General features: G+C 38.5%; 1 protein-coding gene across 1 annotated transcript in view; it reads left to right on the forward strand.

Annotated features, from left to right (window-relative positions):
* Positions 1–8,375: 8,375 nt before the first annotated feature.
* The window catches only part of AOAH (acyloxyacyl hydrolase), a 34,733-nt gene continuing 20,692 nt past the window's right edge, over positions 8,376–22,416 (forward strand). Inside the window, exons 1-8 of the mRNA XM_053467712.1 lie at positions 8,376–8,519; positions 12,314–12,409; positions 12,853–12,919; positions 13,995–14,094; positions 16,173–16,235; positions 16,923–17,005; positions 19,559–19,607; positions 20,127–20,197. Coding sequence (XP_053323687.1) covers positions 8,378–8,519; positions 12,314–12,409; positions 12,853–12,919; positions 13,995–14,094; positions 16,173–16,235; positions 16,923–17,005; positions 19,559–19,607; positions 20,127–20,197 — 671 coding nt within the window. The 5' untranslated portion in view covers positions 8,376–8,377. The remainder of the gene's footprint in view (positions 8,520–12,313; positions 12,410–12,852; positions 12,920–13,994; positions 14,095–16,172; positions 16,236–16,922; positions 17,006–19,558; positions 19,608–20,126; positions 20,198–22,416) is intronic.

Genomic DNA, 22,416 nt, shown 5'->3' on the forward strand with positions numbered 1-22,416 from the left:
AATGATTTGTTGTATCCATTTAAAATTGCATGAAAAACATCCACAAACAAACATGGTCATGGCACTCCAATAATCCCAACAGGTTTTAGCGTTTCCTACGCCATTATTATTTAAGGGGGTAGGCTCTACCTCTGATTAAAACACCTGCCTAGACTGTTATAATATACTTTAGCAACATGGACCATTTGAATTCCCTGTTGAGTCCTGCTGTATGTAATGCATTTAGCTCAAGGTTCCTCCCGTTTTAATAATTGAGTCTATCACCTCTCGACACTTTCCAGTTTACTCATCTCATTCATAATTTTTCATGAGAATGCTTGATTATCATTTGACACTGATAGGTTTCACAACTGAAAATGTTCCCTAAACATTTCTGTGCTTTTTATTTGATAGATCTGACACATTCTCTTTATTTAAGAGAATGGAGAAATACTTTAAAGGACTAAAGTTTTCAGAATCATACACTTTAGAAGAAACACTGAATCACAAAAGTTGGTAATGGCTTCATGACCGCAGCTCAAAAAAACATATTTTTTCAAACAAACCTCATGCTCCCGTTATGCCTCACTATATTCCACAGGGTCTGCACAGTTAATGCATTTTTCAGGTTGTCTCCATCCATGACAGATGCCTCCAGTGGAATTTTGATTGATGTTCTTCAAACAAAAGTTAATTTTTTCCAAATAGTACTGGAGCCATGGGGAATTAAATGTCAAACAAAGAGAAACAAAAAAGAATGGAGAATGGAGAAGGTTATAGGTGAATTTTTCATTGGCTAAAGTGGGAAGGTTGTGGTGGGGAGCACACTGGCGGTGGTGGAGGAGACCAGCAATGGTCTAGGGATAAAATCTGAATGCGTGCTGGGAACATTCTGCTGCATGCTTTAAGAGCATAAGTAAATTAATTACTGCATTCAGTATAGTTTCTGATGAGTATCAAAATTGAAGTTTGACAATAGAAAACACGTACCCGGTGACTGCGAACGTAAAACTGTTTATACATTACCAGGAACATTTCAAGCTCAGCGGCGTTTATCAAATTAAAGTAGGAGTGGGAGATGTTCAGTCTCAAAGCTGGATTAAATCCCTTCCATCAAATTGAAAAGCGAGTATAAACCCTGCCGATTAAATGATGAAATTAATCAGTCTCCTACTGTAATAATTTCAGTGCAATAAAGAGCTATTAAATATTAATAAAGGGAAAGGTAGTTTGTACAATAGACCAATTTAAGATAATTGTATTAACCTTGTATAGAAGCAGAAGCATAGAGTTGTACAATATACAGCCAGGTCTTTTGAACAGTCCAGATGCATGCTGATCACCTTAATCTACGAACAATATCGCAATTATACAAGTCCAAGCGCTCATCCTATGTAACTATAAGAAGATTTGTGGATTACTTCGGATATTCACATTGAATGAGGTCCCACTGCTTGCCTAGAAACAGTCTCTGGTATACGTTTAATCCATTGAAATTATTTTTTATATTTTAGTGATTTTACAAATGTGAAAAACAGATGAAACAAGAACCAGTAATATCCCAACAAATATGATTTTCAGGCTCTTGGCTCGAGGTAAAATGAAAGCACTTAGAATGAATTGCAGATTTTGAAACTGCAGTATCCACTTAATGGACTGAATTAGGAGACGCAAATCAGAGTGGTTTCAAATTGTATTAAACTAAATCGAACCTAAGTTATTTTTAATAATCTTTTACGCCTTCCACAAGAGAAATGGTAAAGGGTGTCTGGAACACCTAAAATCGTGTACAAAACAATATCTGTTATTGAAGCAAACCAGTGCTTCTACCATTTTAAAGAGGGTCCTTCACTAGAATTATATGCAAAAACTTCCGACCTAATAATTTTCTCCCTGTTAGAAACCTCTCGTTATAGTCAAAAAAATTTGGTTCTATGTTTTGTGTGTACACAGATATTTTTCTTAGTTATTCATGTGGGAGATTAGATCAACTGTATATTTATGCCAGGCATGTCCAAAGTCCGGCCCGTGGGCCAATTGCGGCCCGAGTTCCGGACTGATAAGGACCCACAGATAAATACATCATATAATCGTATGTATTTGAATACCTTATAGCTGTTAACGCTTTCTTGGATCTATTGAACTATTTAAAATTTCAATCATGTATCTTCAGTCTATCCAATCTGTCTTGCTATGTGGTTAGATACATAACACATTTCTTTATAAATATGCATGAACAGAGATCACATTTTTCTCCCTTGCAAAGACCATAGACCTCAATGCTGTAAGAGTAGCACCTTACTGACTATCTAGGTTGAGCCCACCATTGCATTATTCCCTTTGGCTTGCTTCCATTAGATATCTTACTCATCCTACAGAAGAAACTCCTCCACCACCATCGACTCTAGCTGCTCCCGAATACCACACATCAGGAAGCAATTGGTCACCTGATGCTGAACACGCTCATCACTATAAACATAGTGAATCATGGAGCAGCTAGGTGAGGGCACCATGTTTTTCACAACACCTACCCAGACCCCTCTCCCAGGACATCTGACAAGGCAAACATCAGCAACAACTGACAAAACCAGAAAAGGGTTGCGACAAACAGACATTTACAATTTATGTTGAGTTTTTTTCCAAAAAATGTTTTTAAATTATTTTGCGCTTTTTCATCAATAGGAGTCAACTACTTATGTTTCTAGGACTACTTGGTATCACTTTAAGGCTTGAAGACCATTAAATATTCTGGTAGAGCATATATATATATATATATATATATATATATTTATTTATTTATTTATTTTCTAATGTATAAACGTTGTTCCAAACTGTTTCGTAGTCTGTTGTGTCCTAAGATTAGCGATGTGGCAATCACATCAATTTAATCTTGAAAAGGTCTGACATAATGGCCTCTTAAAGTAATGGAAAATTGGACAAGTTAGCACTGTTTATGCAGTTAATGAACCATTAATGAGAGTAATCTCACATTTTTTTCAATTTGTATGCTAAATGACATGTTACTTCATACATTATCTTCAGATATCTTCTTAGCAAATTGCATTTTTGCTCTTCAGCTCAACTCATTCCAGAATGCTATTTCTGTCATTAGCAAATACAGAGATATGTTGGTTACTGTGTTCTGTGTAGAGATAAAGCTAATAACACATTCAATGCTGACTTTTCTATCTTTCACCCTGATAAGCAAACTTTACCTAATATTTATATATATATATATATATATATATATATATATATATATATATAGTTATACTGTATCTATTAGGAGCATTGGTGTGGTACCTCCACAATATGTAACCTATTATAAAGCCAGAACTAGAGTGTAACTACAAAAGCTGTGTTAAAAAATTACAAGATACAATGTATCAATGTATGACATCATGACATATTGATCACCTGTAATGTAATATCTTAGGTGGCTGTAGGGGGAGAAAATTATTATATTAAAAAGTGCCCTTATCAACATAGCAGCAAATGGAATGGTCCACCCAGTGTGTCCATTCCATTGGTTATTGTTTTCCTAAGACTACATTTTCAACATTGGACCATGATATAGATAGATAGATAGATGCCCTCATGTTTACATTGGTTTTTTCATAGTGTATTTGTGATGATTATTTTTTTTGTTGTTATTGGAATAGTTTATTCAGCCACAGGGAGGTTGGATATCCAAAAGATTTGTTTTTTGTCCGGCTTCCCCTTTCCGGCTCCTGCCTCCGCTTGTAGACAGTGGTTCATCTCTTTGGAGAGCGACCAACAAGATCAGACCCTCTCGCAGACCTTCTGGCTGGGGAGTGAAAGAAGATGTCACTTCAGGGAGTGTAGCCCCAGAATTTTTAGGTTTGGGGCTCCAGTGGACCTTAGCGGGGCAGACTCATACTCCATTGTCAGTGTATGATTAGTGATGGTGGAGTTAGCTTCCTATTTCCTGTGATAGGATCAGCCATTGAGAAGCTGCTTTATTGGTCACATTTTTCAGTCAGTTAAAGATATACATAGAGTTAATCTAGAAAGAGATATATATATAGAGTTAATATAATCCTCAATATATTTATTTATTATGAATGAAGATATTTATAATCTCATTTTTCCAAAATGTAGCGATTTCTTAAGAAAAATGGATAAACAATTTTTAGAAGATCAATCATATGACTAATCCCAAATCTAGGCAAGCTTTTATCCTGTAATATCAAGTCTCTTTCTCATATACTAAAATAAAGCCTACTTTGTAGCCAGCCAATTAGCATATAAATTGATTTTTTCACAATATATGTGCATTCGTTTATTTTCAGTATAAATCTAAAATGTTAAATATCTGTGTTTACCTAAAGTGGAATATTTATCTTGATACCTGTGTCATACATGCTAGATGTATCTCAGTCTCCCCTCCCAATGTTCCATGAAAATACCCAATATCTAATGGGGAGGTGAATTGGAATATGCAAACAATTACTGTTATACCTTAAACAGGTTAAGGCACCCGCCATCTAAATGACTCTTCATGCTCCTGTATTTTATTCACTTTATACAATATTTATAAACGTTTATATAAAGGTGTCCTTCTTTTAAAATAATCTGTTATTCCATCAACGTATTTTAGAAATATGTTTGCTTCAACCCAGAGAGCCTATTACTGTTAAGAAAAAAGGATTATCTTAGAAAAGAAAGTGGCAATATATATATGCATCAGGTTGTAACTTCTTTTTATATCGCATAATAGAATTTTACAATTGAATGTACATGACAATTTTCAAAGGAACAAATACATTAATATTGATGACCAAACGTGTAAAGAGGGTTGAGCCTAAGGTTAGAGATGCCTGGGTGCTGTATTTCTTCAGCGCTCCCTGCTCTAACTAAAACACCTGCACAACATACACATGCATAAACGCAATCACTCCTTACTCTCCCTAGCTCCACTAACCCTAGACTAACCCCATGCACTACAACACTAAATGCTAACACCCTACACTAACACACAAATGCTGACAATATCCACTAACACATACATCCATACTAATACCATACACTAATATATACACACAGACACTCACACACTCATGCTAACACCCACCCCACACATCCATGCTAACACCATGCACTAACACAATAATTGATCTAACACCATACACATGCATACACTCACTCTTCAACCTTACACTCATACATACGCACACACATTCTCTTAACCAGTGCAGCTTATCAGTCCTCTCTTTCTCCCTCCCCTCCCTCTTACCTTGAGCAGAGCCCTTATCTTTACTGCAGATCGCAATCCTAATGTACTCCAAAAAACAACAAATCAATATCAACCTGCATACGATTCACTGCAGGAAAGTTCAGTTGATGTGAATTGAAGTTGCTTGTGGTACACAAATGCGTGTTGGGAATTGGGAGCCCCTGCCTCTTATAATCAACTTTTAAAAATAAGATCATCACTAACCTGTTTCCAGTAAATATTTGCAAAGTCAATTTTAGGCCCAAGAAAAGGTGGCCATCCAAAACATAAAATAATAAACATGAAAACATAAAAATAATAAATAAAAACAAAAAGACTGATTTTCGTGCACATATCTACCACCCTTTCAGTAAAGTAAAACTTCCTCACATTATATCTAAGTATCCTCTATAGTTATTGAACCTACACTATAAAGGCAATTTGTTTTCCAGTATATTTCAGTTAAAAAAAAATAAAAAATCTAAACAGCTGCCTGAACGTCCTGTTAGGGTCACACCATAATTTATGGATAACATTTGCGGGAGCGATCTTCTACTGGGACATCTAGCAATGCCAGGTTTTAAAGTAGCATTTACATACCGGCAATTTTCTATTGCATGTATTTTGATTTGGTTCTCTGTATTCGCTAACCTGTTACGCCACGGCCATTTGCCATCTCTAGGACTGGAGCAGGCTCCAGGAGTGAGCCATTTGTGTCTCCCCCTATACCTCTCATGCGGGAATTGCCCTCATGGCTATGGGTTCTGTGCAGAAGGGAAGTTTGCTCTCCCAATTAGTGTCTGCAATCAAGCATGCACTTAGGGCCGCAGAACAGGGCTTTGCCCCAGCTCAGGCTGCTCCATCAACCTCTCAAATTCAGAACACCTATGCTCCCATGGCAGATGTCGGGGTCCCTGATCCCTCGGTTTGAGGCGAGATTTACCTCTGCTTTAAGGACCCTTTGGGGGCACACCTAAAGCAGGAGGTTAATTATAACTTAGCTTGAAAACTTTGCTTGTAGCTCAAAGTTATGGCTCCTGGCTATACTGCAGTCCAGCCCTTTCTGACGGTTTCCAGGGCGCCTAGCAGGTCCTCAGCCTCAGCAAACAATGGGTATCCGCTGGCAATTTAAAAATCCCACTGACAACCATCCAGCAGGGTTGTCAGTTCATGGATAGTATGGCCGTACTGTGTTGATTGATGGCTTATACCTCAATTTTGTGTATCTGTTTAGGTCTCCCTTGCTGTCAAGTTTCCATTCTCGGGTACTTATTTGCATTCTGGGCTGCTCGTTGGGCCTCCGTCCACAGCCTGAGTGAGCAACTGGATTTGTGGAACCTAACAGTTCAGTCGTGTGTGGAGAGGACTGTGTCTATGTGGGGTCTTCAATAATGTGCAAAGGGTTTCACATATTGGCAATGGCAGGGTCTGGCGCCAGTGTGGGAACGCAACTCAGGTGGCATTAGCGAGATGGCTATTTGCAGGACCCCCCCTAAGGCTGGCGCTGGGTAGTACATATTTGTTTCGATACTATTTAGGGATTACACCAGTAAGCGTTCTTATCATCAATTACCCCTACCTCAGCACTCCCGGAGGACCCTGTCCTACTAAGCTAAGGTCTTCAGTTTGCGTTTGGTTATGCCCTTAAGGAATCGTGATATTAGCTAATGCAAATTTGGGGATTATGTAAACTTGAATAGATCTTTACATGTTTATAATTACTTACTGTGACCTTTTAAAATCCATCAGATCTCTTGTGTCTTTATTGTGTGATGAACTCTGTCCCTGTCATGACTTTGGACATTCCGCTTCCCCTGTTGCACATGTTCACCACTTAGGCATTAGAAACAGGGTTTCGGTCTGTGGTTAGACGCTCCCTTGTCAGTATGGTTTTTTTTCAGTGTTACTGGAACAATAGTCTTTTGCAAACATGTAGTTTTCCATAAGTCTTACCACCTGGCCAATGGCATTTGCTCTGTGTGACACACCTACTCCTACCTGCTCCTGCAGGCAACATATCGGTAAACTGAACACAAACAAGTAGCTCAACAATCTGTGCTGCTCTCCTGCTGTCTGGTTTTAGCCACCTTGATCCCAGGACATGAAGAACCTGGGTGACCGCTCGGGGCCATGATCCTGGTAGATACTTCTCTCACCAGAACCTTTTGCCTGTAGGTGTCCCCAAAAATACCCAAACGGTCCAGTATAACAGCATCTAGCATCCAGTCTGTAAACCTCTCACACTGGCCTCTTCTCCCAGGAGCAGCACTTTTTAAACCCAAGGGATTAGTCTCCACAATCCACCTGCACATCGCCTGCCTGTGCATTGTAAGGGTCTGACTCCCCACCCTTGTTTGGAGGGTTTAGCCCCATGGTGCCTTGTTTGGGTGAAGAGTTTATACACTCCATCACACTGCCCCGTTACATAATTGCTATGTATTTTTAAATACATTTGTACCGAGGGACAAAAATATTAGCCTTTCATTTCTAAAATGATTTTGTTGCTTTTATTGGTTATAGTTTCCTGCGTGGCTCACTGAAACTTCACATACTGACCCGTACTGATCCTTTTTGGATGTTTTTTTTTTATTGTTTTCTTTGCAAATCAATAAGCAGAAAAAGATCTAAACCGGTTGCTGCATATATTTTAATATCAACCACATTAACTTGCAAACCATTTTGGTTAATGATTAGCTTTTTGTTTATTTTTTTTTCTTTCTTTATGCTAGAGATGAATAAGTTGTGTCATTGTGTTCCTGTTTTGAGCACGTTGTGATCCTGACAAGGGAAGTAAAACCCTACAGATGAGTGTTTGTCACACACTGTATGAAAAGAAAATGTATTTTTAATAGTTTCTCTTATGTATAAATAATAAAAAAACATTTTATCATTTACACAAAATGTTATGATGGTTTCAGGCACATAGTGTTTCTTTTTTTTATCTTACACAGTGTCACAACCTTGTGCAACAAGCAGGGAACTTAAACACTCTTTGTTGGTATTAACGTGGAGGAAAATATATGCGGTACATTGTTTTGGTTTTTTTTGTGTAATTTCCTGGTGATTCTTGCAAACCATGTGACTAAATGATTAGCATTCTGTGCCTACTGTGTGAATATTTCCCTTCACTCAGTCATATGACATGCAGCTCTATTGGAGAAGATGAGGCCTCACACCCCAGCTTGTCTCCTACTGATTTTTCTTATTCTTTTTGGACCAAGTTGCTCCTTCAAGTTACGACATGAGCATTTGGACCAGAATCAGAACCTTGAGTCCAGACTCCGGAAAAGCAGTACTTGCATTGGTATGTAGAGTTTAAACATGTCACAAAACTTCAACAGGCGATAGATTTTGTGGGAAACAAGCCAAAAAAATATATATATCTGAGAACTGCATTAACTCTTTCAAGGTTCAGTGTTTTTCCTATGTCTTTCTTTAATTGTTATATCACCCTTTCTTGTTTAGTGTATTCTCACAAATTATGCATTTTTTCCAGGACAAGTAGTATTTATGTATGTAAGACATTATTTTTTTAATCAACTATCCATGAATTACCATGAATATATTCAGCAACTACTTCCAAAGTGTTTTTCCACTATAGACTTTCTGTGGGGTAATGCCAGGTTGACAAGCTGGTTCCTTTTGTGGGCATCCGGCAACAGATGCATTTTAATCTCCTCACTACCTTTCACTGCAACCCAACTAGTGGCTTGTGTTTACTTGTCGGTGTGAATTAGAACTTGGCAAACACAGGAAAGTAATGAGCATGCAGGAGCTAAACTTGGTGCTTGCAAGTATTCCACAACGCATTGGTCCCGCCAGCTACTACAGGGGTGGGACCCCCTCAGGAGCCGACCTTTCCCGTCTGGCGGACCTTCGTGACAAGCCTGCTACCTAGCAGCTACTGCATCCATGTGTCAGGCCACATTTCCCTTTGAGAGCAGGGCTCACGTTTATGACCCCAGAAGACCCCATCTGACTTTTATTGCCTCATTTTCCAGCCCTGACATTTTTGTCAGCATTTTTGTAATCTTCATGGTATACCCATGACCACTGAAACAAACCTTGTACGTGCTGAAGAAATCAATGGACGCCTACCCCAACCTGACACACTAACTCTTGAGACTGTTTCTTTATGTTTGTATGTGTGAGTTCCTCATAAAGAAACACTGATTTTCAATGCCATCTCCTCTCCATCTGCTCCTGTGGTTTTAGGGTACTCATGGCTTTAGCTGGAAACCCCCATATTTGAATGGTCTTCTCGAGATATTATTTTCTGGCATTGCATCTCTAGTATTTCATACCAACTACTCTGGGTTGGTAGCTACTTTATCCGTCAATAGTTCATTGAAACCCCTGCAGTATCAGGAGTATGCTGTGTTTCCACCTCACCATGTTTATGAGTGCCCCACAGATTTATTGCTGGGCACCGTACTACCTTGGTGTAGAATTTACCCATTATTCTCTGCCAAGATTGAAGGTTTCATACACAGCGCCACATCTCCTGCGGTTGCTGGATTATTTTTTGTGTCCAAATTGGACAGTGGACTCAGACCTTTTATTGACTACATGGCTAATATGGTACGACCGTGTTACCATTAAAAATACCTACCCTCTTCTGCTTATTTCTGAATTGTTTGATAGACTCAAGAGGTCCAAGTTATTCACTTAATTGGATCTATGAGGTGCCTATAATCTTGCACGCATACAGCAGTTTGTAAACGTAAGTTTCAGAGACTATTTACATGAATTCTTTATCGTCGATATCCTGATTCATTCTTCCAACCTACCTTCGCACCAGGAACAAGTTAAGAAAGTATTACATACGTTAAGGGAGAATAGTCTTTATGCAAAGCTCAAAAAATACAAGTGAGGTATCCAAAGTGACATTTCTGAGATACGTCACCAGTGCCACTGGTTTCAAGGTACAATATGTAAAACTCCAGGCTGTACTACAATGGCCTCAACCCCGTGGAGTGAACCTATTACAGCAATTTCAATGGTTTGCAAATTATTACCAGCGGTTCATCCAAAATTTGAAGGTCCACTTCCGCATCTTCTCTCGTCTAACTTCTGTCTTTCATCTTATCTCCTTTATTTTTATCCAATTGGGGAAGAGAGGACGTCAGCAAAAGCACCACAATCGCGCCCAAATCGTGGTGCTTTCACTGATGTCCTCTCCTTGATTGGAAGATCTATACAGTATATTGGAGGATATATGGAAATACAGTGGGGCAAAAAAGTATTTAGTCAGCCACCAATTGTGCAAGTTCTCCCACTTAGAAAGATGAGAGGCCTGCAATGTTCACCATAGGTACACTTCAACTATGAGAGACAGAATGAGACAACAAAGTCCATAAATCACATTGTCTGATTTTTAAAGAATTTATTTGCAAATTATGGTGGACAATAAATATTTGGTCAATAACAAAAGTTCATATCAATACTTTGTTATATACCCTTTGTTGGCAATGACAGAGGTCAAACGTTTTCTGTAAGTCTTCACAAGGTTTTCACACACTGTTGCTGGTATTTTGGACCATTCCTCCATGCAGATCTCCTCTAGAGCAGTGATGTTTTGGGGCTGTCGCTGGGCAACACAGACTTTCAACTCCCTCCAAAGGTTTTCTATGGGGTTGAGATCTGGAGACTGGCTAGGCCACTCCAGGACCTTGAAATGCTTCTTATGAAGCCACTCCTTCGTTGCCTGGGCGGTGTGTTTGGGATCATTGTCATGCTGAAAGACCCAGCCACGTTTCATCTTCAATGCCCTTGCTAATGGAAGCAGGTTTTCACTCAAAATCTCACGATACATGGCCCCATTCATTCTTTCCTTTACACGGATCAGTCGTCCTGGTCTCTTTGCAGAAAAACAGCCCCAAAGCATGATGTTTCCACCCCCATGCTTCACTGTAGGTATGGTGTTCTTTGGATGCAACTCAGCATTCTTTCTCCTCCAAACACGACGGGTTGAGTTTCTACCAAAAAGTTCTACCTTGGTTTCATCTGACCATATGACATTTGCCCAATCCTCTTCTGGATCATCCAAATGCTCTCTAGCAAACTTCAGACGGGCCCGGACATGTACTGGCTTAAGTAGGGGGACACATCTGGCACTGCATGATTTGAGTCCCTGGCGGCGTAGTATGTTACTGATGGTAGCCTTTGTTACTTTGGTCCCAACTCTCTGCAGGTCATTCACTAGGTCCCCAATCCCCACTCTGGCCAAGACCAAAGAGCTGGGATTAACAGGGAAGAGTTCTGGGATTTTTGCTCACCGTTCTTGTGATCATTTTGACACCACGGGTTGAGATCTTGCGTGGAGCCCCAGATCGAGGGAGATTATCAGTGGTCCTGTAGGTCTTCCATTTTCGAATAATTGCTCCCACAGTTGATTTCTTCACACCAAGCTGCTTGCCTTTTGCAGATTCAGTCTCCCCAGCCTGGTGCAGGTCTACAATTTTGTTTCTGGTGTCCTTCGACAGCGCTTTGGTCTTGGCCATAGTGGGGTTTGGAGTGTGACTGTTTGAGGTTGTGGACAGGTGTCTTTTATACTGATAACAAGATAACAGGGGCCATTAATACAGGTAATAACGAGTGGAGGACAGAGGAGACTCTTAATGAAGATGTTACAGGTCTGTGAGAGCCAGATATCATTCTTGTTTGTAGGTGACCAAATACTTATTGTACCGAGGATTGCACAATTGGTGGCTGACTAAATACTTTTTTGCCCCACTGTAAATATATAATATATATATATATAAAAACTGCAAAACATATTTTCGTGACCAGTATGGTTAGTGAAATATGTAAATTATTTATAAGCCCTATAAAAATTTGATTATACAACTTATTCAACCACAGGGTACTTGGTAAAAGGAAAAGGGGCCCGAACAAACTAAAACAAACCCACAAGTTCATAATTCTGAATGGAAGTGTGATAAATAGACCTCTCCCTTAGCCCCTTGTTCAAAAGTGTTGCAATAAAATATAAATTGTCATACCGTGTAATATACTGATTACCTGACTAGAAAATAGCCTTTTTGTTCCAGTTAAGACTGAGTGGTTACCTGTATTTTGTTTTCTTGGTCATTCCAGGTTGTGTTCTTCTAGTGTCCATAACTGAACAGCTTGCTCAAGTACACAACAGTTCAATACAGGAGGCCATGGTCTTACTGTGTTCCTACTTGCCAAGTAAGTAACTTTCCTAAAATTACCAATGTATGTCTGTTTTCCTCAGGAGGACCAACATTAAGAACTATGGTGAAGCAGAAACAACTAGGTTAATTCGGTGTATAAACAATGCAGCATTTAGGCCAGTGCTGTAGTATATAGAACGCAAAGTTTAAGCCTTCTATACATCATAAACTATAAAGAGAAAACAAAATCGATTACAGTACCATATTTAAGAGCCGCACTTTAGAAGTCTACGTTTTGCTGAATATTAGCTATACTAAAATGCCCTTTCTCTGCACTGGTAACCACCTAAAGTGAATATATTGGCCATCTTGTCGTTATTTAGCAGCTCTGTCAAACAGCCAAGATTGTTTACTTTGCTCTTTTTTAAGCATGATACATACAAATAATCTAGTAAATACCACATAACAGAAGATCATTTCTTTTGGTTTTTTTGGCAGGTGAACCAAATTTAAGTGGTATATGTGCCTTGTTAATTGAACTGTTTGGATCAGATCTAATCAAGTTGTAAGTATCATTGAACAGTTAAAATTGAACAGTCGCAGATTTTAGTATAGTTCATTAAAATTACATATAACTTGTGCTTGTTTCAGAGTAGCACAGCAAGCATTATCGAATCACTTCCCTGCCCTAAAGCCTTTTACCTTTTCTTCACTTCCACTTTCCAAAGGCACCCTGAACCAATATCCAACAATCAGTAACTTAACAACAGAGAGAGATAGTTAATGCAGAGGTGTAGTCTTACAGTTCTTGGGGACAGGGATTCTTATAATTTATGTAGATTTTATATATTTTATAATAATTTTACACAATATAATCTAAAGATAAAAGTTAATAAAAGATAAAAAGATAATCTAAAGGGAAGATATGACTAACCTGAGACTGAACCCCCTGGTCCCTCGACTGGGCACCTCTGTCAATAGCTGCTTCCTAGCTCTTACAAGAACTGTATACGGGCACACTCCAACTCTCCAGTCCCCAACTCACTAGCCAAAGCGTAATGCAGGGTGAAGTACAAGAACTGTTTATTCACACACAGGGTTTTATGCAGACATAAATGAATTATCAACATAGTGGAATACAATGGGGGGGAGATAAGGACTGACTTAAACAAAATATTAAATGATGAGATAATATACTTCTGGGGGTAGCTGAAAACATGGGGAGACACAAGGAAAAGTAATTGCACAATATCATCTGTGTTGGCAAAGTACAGGACCAATCCCAAATCAATATCAGCGCACCACAGTCCTCAGAGTTTCTAATGTTTAGGAAATATGGTAAAACCTGCACCAGGGATAAAATCAGTAGAAATTTACCCCCTTTACCTACACACAGTAGTCTTTACAAGGCTGGCTCCCAGGCCTCCCCAGGGGCCGCAGTGACGGAGGGCTCCGCCACATAACTTTTTGGCAGTTCTTTGATATATTGGTGATTTGCTCCATAGGTTTCTTTGTTTCTTTAAAATGGGCACTTTCCAGCTCCTATATTGTTATCACAATGACACCATATTCCTCATGTCCCAATTCAAGTTTGAGACCATGGATACAATATGTTCTTGTGTCTTGTGTTTTGTTTACAGGCTCAATTATAAATTGAATGGCGATATAGTATGTCACGCCCTGAAGTTGTGCAATAATGTTCCAGGGGAGCCCATTTGTCACCTATACCAAACGCCAAAGGTAAAACTGAAAAGAGAGAGAAATGCGGGGCACTTGATAACTTTCCCACACATTCCTAGAAATTCTTCACCACATACAAAACATATTATTATATCTATTATGTAATAGAGGGTTTAGCTGTAACATATTAATCAGTAAACTATGAACCTGAAAGTGGAACATTATAAATCTTAAGTTAGGCTTTAAAAATAATGTTATTAAAAGGAAATTCTACTGTTCTTAAAGGGCCAATCCAGTCATTATATCCTTTTTAATGCATATGATAGCCAAGCAAAATGTTATTTTATATAAAAATTATACTGAAATACCAAATTTGTTTTTGGAAATGTATACTCTTCAATGAAACATGAGTGCTTAATATGGTTAAAAAATGTCCTTGTATTATATGGAGGCTAAAAAAATGTTGAAGTCAACCTGTGTGTGTGGGTTATAAAACCACAAAGACAGTTATTCTTGGTAAATGTGTGGTTTTTTGTCATTTAACATACCGGAACTCATTATATTCAAGTGAAAACATATTTTAAAACTAAGGCTCCGTGACAAAGACTAATAGTCTGTATAATTGCATTATTTTTAAATGGTTTCCATACATGACAGTATAACAGTGGAACAAAATAACCTCCTTCTTTCAGCAGCATATGAACTACATTTTAGTTAAACGGACACTCTAGCCGTCGAGTGCACTTTAATGCAGCCATAATATGTGCCTTTACATTTTTGTGGTGCTCCTTGCAAATTCAATGATATGCATTCGCCCCTCTTGCCATACAAAAGATTGTTTGACCTCCCTGTGTGTATGCACAGAAATGCTTTTGCAGGTTAAATTAATGCATATTAAAGTACTTAGTGTACTGGAGTGTCCCTTTTAAACCATGGCAAAGCAATGTCACAATATTAAAGTCACAGTTAGGGCCTTACATGTCTAATTTCCTTCATTTGCCATGACCAGAGCTTGGCAAAACTCTGCTTGCCTGGGTTATAGTTTCCAGTCTCCAGTGAGGGGAGCGCATTTGGTCACACTCACTCCTATCCAAGTTCAATCCATTACCTTTTCAAGTGGGGCTATACGCTGTTACTCCTACATCCCTTCCCGCCTTCCATAAGCACTGTGTTGCACTAAGGTCTATTGCTATTTTTTCTACTCTATATTCCATGTGATACTCAGTGTCCCCATAGACCCTATAAAACAAGTCTTCCTCCACACTGACATTATAGCTTATATTTTGTAGGTTGTATGAAACGAAGCGCTATGCTATTCCTTTTTTAAGGCAGATCGTCACAATTCTATCGTCACTAATAAAGCAGCTTCTTGCAAACTGATGACAGTCATCTCGAAAATTAACAAGGTTGAATAGAACAAATTCAGTTCTTTTTGTGTTAGTGCTATGTGTCAGAGATGTTCTCAGAAATACGAACTGTTCTTTGGTCACCCTGAGATACATTGTAAAGCTGCCAAAATATGAAAACCAAAGAAGGATCTCTTATTTGAGGTATTTTACTGACAAGGATGAAAAACAAATATCTAATTAAAACAACACATAGACATATACATATATCATCAGAAAAGACGGGTTTTACAATATCACAAAGCAGCAGACTAGGGAGCAGGTGAACAATTTAAATACAACCTATTTTCAAAATGTTCCAAAATGGTAGTCAAATTGAAAGTCAACAAACATATGCACAGTTCTCTGCTATGTTTACGGCATACCTCCTTTCATATATAATGTTTAAAAGGTGGAAAACACCGCTCGTTTACATAATTAATCATCTTGAGACGATAGGGCCATAAACCATGGCCGACGTGTGGTTAGCAGGGGTCGGGGTAGGAGAGTTTTGCACAACGAATGAGGTGATTAAGGATTGCACTGCGTGAGGACAATAAGTGGTGGGAAGTTTAAGTATTTATGTATGCGTATAGCCGTTTAAGCCAAGGCTGTCATGGCTCCCTTCCAAGTAGAGATTGCCTTCCTGTTGTGAAACCCTATGTACTGCAACAAGAAAAAGCGAGCATTAATTAAACAATAAAAGAGGATATTGGGCAGCAAACACAATTGTTTTCTTTTCTTTCTTTAAAGGGTGGGTTGAAGAGGGCCTTCAAGGAAGCAGAGAAGATCGTTATGCAGTCCAACACTGTCATGGTAAAGTTAAAGAATGTGCTACTTAAACACTGTTAATTATCAGAATACGTAATGTATAATTACATAATAATATGTAAAACCCAGAAAAAGGAATCACTTGAAGTTGCTTATTATTTATTTTATCGTAGCACAACAGCAAATGTACTTTAAAGAATTGGGATGTCTCCAGTGGCACCCATTCTACAAACGTTTGTATATCTAAGGTCATCAGAGAAATAGATCCCAGATATACTGGGATCCGAGACGGACTACACATTCAGAACTGTCAGAAATATGATAGAATGGATCACATGTATTGGATCACAAAAGACCCAATGCATGCAGCTAAAGGGAAAACGTCTATCCTGGTTTGATTGCAGTGCGATGAGGAAAATAATGTTTAATTCTCTATTAAAAAATATTTTTCCACATTCATTGTATAATTAGAAAGGAATATGTAACACAAACACTTTCAAAATGAGAGCAGACCATTACACACAGCTGTTATTTTAAGCTGTATCGCCTCTATTTAATCAGTGCTATAACCGGAACTGCTCTTATCGCCATACACCTGTATTGGTTATTTTAACCAGTAGATACCTACATTTTAGGAAGTAATTCGTTGTTTTTTTTTTTTTATTCAATCACATTTACTAATATACCACTATTTCTGGAAGGTAAATTTGTTTCATTTTTTTTTAACCACAGAAAAACGCAGATGTCATTTCTGATGTCTTCCTCAAGTTGTGCTCCCTTCCGATTTTACGAAGTATCTGTGAAACAATGGAATCGTGAGTGTTAACACGAATAATTGGAGCATAGCAGTATATTGTCTTATCCGCATTACTTCTGGATCAGTGCAATGCACACAATCTACGCAGTCAGAATTCATGTGCGATTGTGATTGTTCAGAATGCATGAAATATTCCCGAAAGATTTTGATAATTGATGTTACAAATGCATTCGTTCCTACGATAAGCCATCAAGGTAACTTCAAAAAAGTTCTCTACATCCTACTACCTAAATTACTTTTTTATTCTTCATTCTGGGAGATGAGTACAGGAAATAGAAAAATGAATCGAGATGAAGTGATTTGCTAGATAAATTATTTTTTGGAAGCTATATCAATTTATGTAGATGTTCTTCATTTGTCTTTTTCAGAAAATCTCTAGTAGAATAAAATATTACAGCAGACTTGCCTAAATAAACATGTATTAATCACTTTTGAAGACACTAAATATTTCATGCTAAGAGCATCCCTGCAAGAAAGCAATTCAACTATTAGGCTAGGTTTCCACTTGGGTTTTTGTCCGGCGTTTTTTTCTTGATGAAAAACGCCAGGAAAACTGCCAAGAAAACTGCTGCTGCATTTACCTGCGTTTTGGCGTTTTTTCTGGCGTTTTTTCTGGCGTTTTAGCCTTTCTGTGGAAATTGCTTTTTTTGACCTTAGGCAGTTTTTCCAGCCTTTACAAGTTAGAAGTTTCACCCAGCTAAAAGGGATTAGGATAAATGGCAAGTATCTGCCCTCTCCTGATGTCATTTACTTGGTAGACCCTTTTGTCTCTTTTCTGTGGTTTGTAAGGCATGCTTTATTTCGAATGTCTGCTCCTCTGGGAAGATTGGCCCCAAATGATGGTGCAAATTGTTTGCTGTTGCTTTTGGCACGCAGGATCCAGTCGCGTATGTTTGTTTGTAATGGCATGTTTGTTCCAAATGGTGTAAAATTCAATATGAACCAGTCCAGGACTTTGTTTTGTGTGAAACTGTTTGTTTTCAGCCTATTTCTCGTAGGACACACAGATACTGGGTCCATCCTCTGCATTGTAACTGTGGAAAAAACGCCATAAAAAACGCCAAGGCAATAAACCCACATGGCTTTTTCATGGCGTTTTTTCTCTCCCATAGACTTCTATTGGAGGAAAAACGCCAAGATTTCTTGCAAAAAACGCCAGAGTGTCAACATGCTGCGATTTTGAAAAACTGCCACAGAGCCCAAAAAAGCAGAAAAACGCCAAAGAGGACTGAAAAAACGCCAAACAGAAAAACGCCAAGTGGAAATGGCATTTTGCGATTTCCTATTGAATTACAGCTAACATCTGGCTGCAGCCGTTTTTCACAAAAAAAACGCCAGGTGGCGCTATTGGCGTTTTTATAGGCGTTTTTAGCAAAAAAAAACCAAGTGGAAATCTAGCCTTAGGCTAGGTTTCCACTTGGGTTTTTGTCCGGCGTTTTTTTCTTGATGAAAAACGCCAGGAAAACTGCCAAGAAAACTGCCGCTGCATTTACCTGCGTTTTGGCGTTTTTTTTGCAGTTTTTTCTGGCGTTTTAGCCTTTCTGTGGAAATTGCTTTTTTTGACCTTAGGCAGTTTTTCCAGCCTTTACAAGTTAGAAGTTTCACCCAGCTAAAAGGGATTAGGATAAATGGCAAGTATCTGCCCTCTCCTGATGTCATTTACTTGGTAGACCCTTTTGTCTCTTTTCTGTGGTTTGTAAGGCATGCTTTATTCCGAATGTCTGCTCCTCTGGGAAGATTGGCCCCAAATGATGGTGCAAATTGTTTGCTGTTGCTTTTGGCACGCAGGATCTGGTCGCGTATGTTTGTTTGTAATGGCATGTTTGTTCCAAATGGTGTAAAATTCAATATGAACCAGTCCAGGACTTTGTTTTGTGTGAAACTGTTTGTTTTCAGCCTATTTCTCGTAGGACACACAGATACTGGGTCCATCCTCTGCATTGTAACTGTGGAAAAAACGCCATAAAAAACGCCAAGGCAATAAACCCACATGGCTTTTTCATGGCGTTTTTTCTCTCCCATAGACTTCTATTGGAGAAAAAAAGCCAAGATTTCTTGCAAAAAACGCCAGAGTGTCAACATGCTGCAGTTTTGAAAAACTGCCACAGAGCCCAAAAAAGCAGAAAAACGCCAAAGAGGACTGAAAAAACGCCAAACAGAAAAACGCCAAGTGGAAATGGCATTTTGCGATTTCCCATTGAATTACAGCTAACATCTGGCTGCATGCGTTTTTCACAAAAAAACGCCAGGTGGCGCTATTGGCGTTTTTATAGGCGTTTTTAGCTAAAAAAACCCAAGTGGAAACCTAGCCTTAGGGTACAAATCCAAAAAAAAAGGATTGCTAAATTGCACGTGCATCTCATAATCCCAGCTGATTCCGTGTCTAAACCCCTACGCCACTTACATAACCAAAGGAAAATCATTATTTGATATTAGGGTAGCAATTATACCGTTTCATAACCACTTTGCCAAGTATAAGAATGGACATGTAATAATATTATTTTAATTTTCTGTATAAGATTTATGTTAATTCTTTGTCTAATTTTGCAAGGTCAGTTCCACTGGAAGATTTTGACCACGACAACTTTAGTTTTTTTCCGGTAAGTAAATCATGTGATAAGGTCAGTTAGTTCTTATTAGCTTAATGGGCTACAGTTGATTGTGTTGAGTACTGGGGAGTTAAAGATATTTTCTCCTGTTTTTAGAACATTTTTTAACATTTTTAACATTTTTTTAGATTGCCTGAATGCCTTTTTTGCACATAGGCGAGTAATGTTCAGCCTCCCGAAGGAAGAGACGTCCCAAGAAAAGTGGACAGTGACAGTAGATACTAGGAGATCAATACAATTGTTGTCGCTCACCACGCCAACTCTTTAAAGAAATATTTTTTCTTGTTCTGCATTGATTGATGAGATACTATCCAAAGAAAAATCCTGGGGCATACTGAGGATGGTGCATGGGGTGAAGGGGCGCCTAGGGGACAGGGTAGTTTGGGGAGATTGGAGCTCAATCGCAATTGTCTCCTAGTTTAATTAACATATAATATGAATAAAAAAATATTTTCTAGGTCATACCAGGTCATAATGTATAAAAGTAAAGGTGTTAACTGTATCTTGTAGACTTTGAGAGGATATCACTGGAGAGGAAGAGATTGTAATGATATGGACAAGTCCGTTTATCCTGGAAAGAGGTAAATTGTTGCTTTATCTTTTAATTAATTTCTCAAAGTGTAGATGTGTTTAATCTGATTCACAGAATAAACACATTTTATATATTATTAATCATTATTGGTTTATATAGCACAACCTTGTTCCGCAGTGCTGTACAATGGGTAAACGAGACAAAACAAGTAGTGCATCACATAATAATTTAGACTTACAGAGGATGAGGATAGTCTCGTTCATACAGGTTTTATTATACTAGCTTAATATTTTGCAAATGGGAGAACTATATAGATAAATCATATTTATATCTTGCCATATGTGCTTGTTCAACAAGGGTGTTGTATGCACATCCAGGAACAAATGTAAGCACTGTGTACAGATCTCACTAACGAGTGCATGCAATACATGCATGGTGTTAGGTGATTCATCCACACTCATTGCTAACAGGTGTATGAAATCAAGCACATGGGCATTCTATCTCCATAGAGAACCATCAGCAGTAGAATGGGTCAAAGTGAAGAGCTCAGTAATGGTCTGGTGTCACAATACTTTTATCCATATTGTATAGGTGTGGTGGTCAGTGTCCACATACTTTTGGTCATATAGCCTATGTTCTGCGTAAGTTGAACTATTTATTTATACTTCAGTCATATTTCTAGGCCACCTAACTCACAATTCATATGAAAAATATATGAATGAAAGTACAATAAAATTGCAGGTAAAAAAGCCATATAAATCTAAAAATAGCTTGTAGGTTTATACTGTGTAGAGTACAAATGGATTTTCCATTTATTAACTCCACGTGCACTGAAATCCCATATTGTGTTCTGCAAAACAGTTTCTCTCTGAACTTGTTTTGTTCTATTCTGCGTGATTAAATAAACAGCATGATTAATTGTTAGGAATTTTTTTTTTTTTTTACTTTATATTTGATTGTTGCCTGAAAGGGTAGTTAAAATTTACTCTGTTTCAATATTTTAGGAATTCTGGGTAAAATGTCATTATTAATTATGGTTCGTTGACTTTTTGAGCCATCCATTGGCATGTTTTGACATTGTATAGGAATGATGACCACAGGACGGATTTGTGTATTCAGATCAAAATGCAAATTGAGTGGACTTTAAATAATGTAACTATCGATAAACATTTATCTAGCAAGCAGAGCTTTCCACATCTTCTGCATCTTTGTTTAAATAAGTCTTTTTTGTGACGTCTGTATCCTGTTTAGTTAAATTTTGACCCTGCTTTTTGTTGCAATTTAATATTGCAAGAAAATATTGCTTAACAAGACTGCAATGTGATTCTTCATCTGTGTAGGTCATTCTGAGTATTGTAACCCTATAATGGTAAATATAATCAATGGAAATTTTATATGAAAAAAAACAGCTGCTTGAAGTTATATATTTGTGTTTTGGCATAAATTCTTCTATCCTGTTCTACCAGTATAGTAATCATGTGCTATGGATATACTGTAGGTTAATAAGGTATCTGGTCTCTGGAGTCAAATGTAGGGTAAACTAGGCAAAATTATTGCATCACCTGACATCATATGACAAGTTGTCTGTGTGACATATGTTCTGAGTCACCTGCTCTATTTGTGGATGAACTTTGGTTCTCTGTCACCTATTTTTTTGGTAGAACTTGCCAGGTTAGTCTAAATTCTGTGAGCTAGGATCTGTGAAAGTCCCCCTCCTATGTACATACCCCACTATCTATTACAGCATCAGTGTAGAGGACTGCATTGGGAGGCAGGTCCCGCGGGACCCGCCAAAAAACTTGTGGGCGCAACTTTGCTGGGCGCAACTCTGCTGGGGTTGCAGGCGGGAGCGGGCGGTCACGCACTGTACCTGCGGGTCCCGGTAATCCCGCGCAGTCCCACAAGGCTGCCTTCTCGATGTGATGTCACTTCCCATGACTCCGCCTTGTTCCTGGGTGGAGCAAGAGAAGAGACGCTGTGAGGGAGCAACTCGAGGTTTAGGTAATCTGCAGTTTAGGTAAGGAGGTGGTAGCGGGATTGGCGGGAGTGGAACACCCACATTGCGGGAGCGGGCAGGATTGGGCAAAAAATCAGTGGGAGCGGGATTAAAAAAGCCGCCCTGCGCAGGGCTCTACATCAATGCAATACCAATGTTTTTGAAACATATGAGTCTCTCCGCACCATTGAAAGGATGAAGATGGCGAACTGCTGGATCCCAGCACATTATGTGCAAGACATTTTATTTATTATAATGATAAACAACTAAAA

Source organism: Spea bombifrons, chromosome 5 (assembly GCF_027358695.1).
Source record: "Spea bombifrons isolate aSpeBom1 chromosome 5, aSpeBom1.2.pri, whole genome shotgun sequence".
In the NCBI taxonomy this organism is placed as follows: domain Eukaryota; kingdom Metazoa; phylum Chordata; class Amphibia; order Anura; family Pelobatidae; genus Spea; species Spea bombifrons.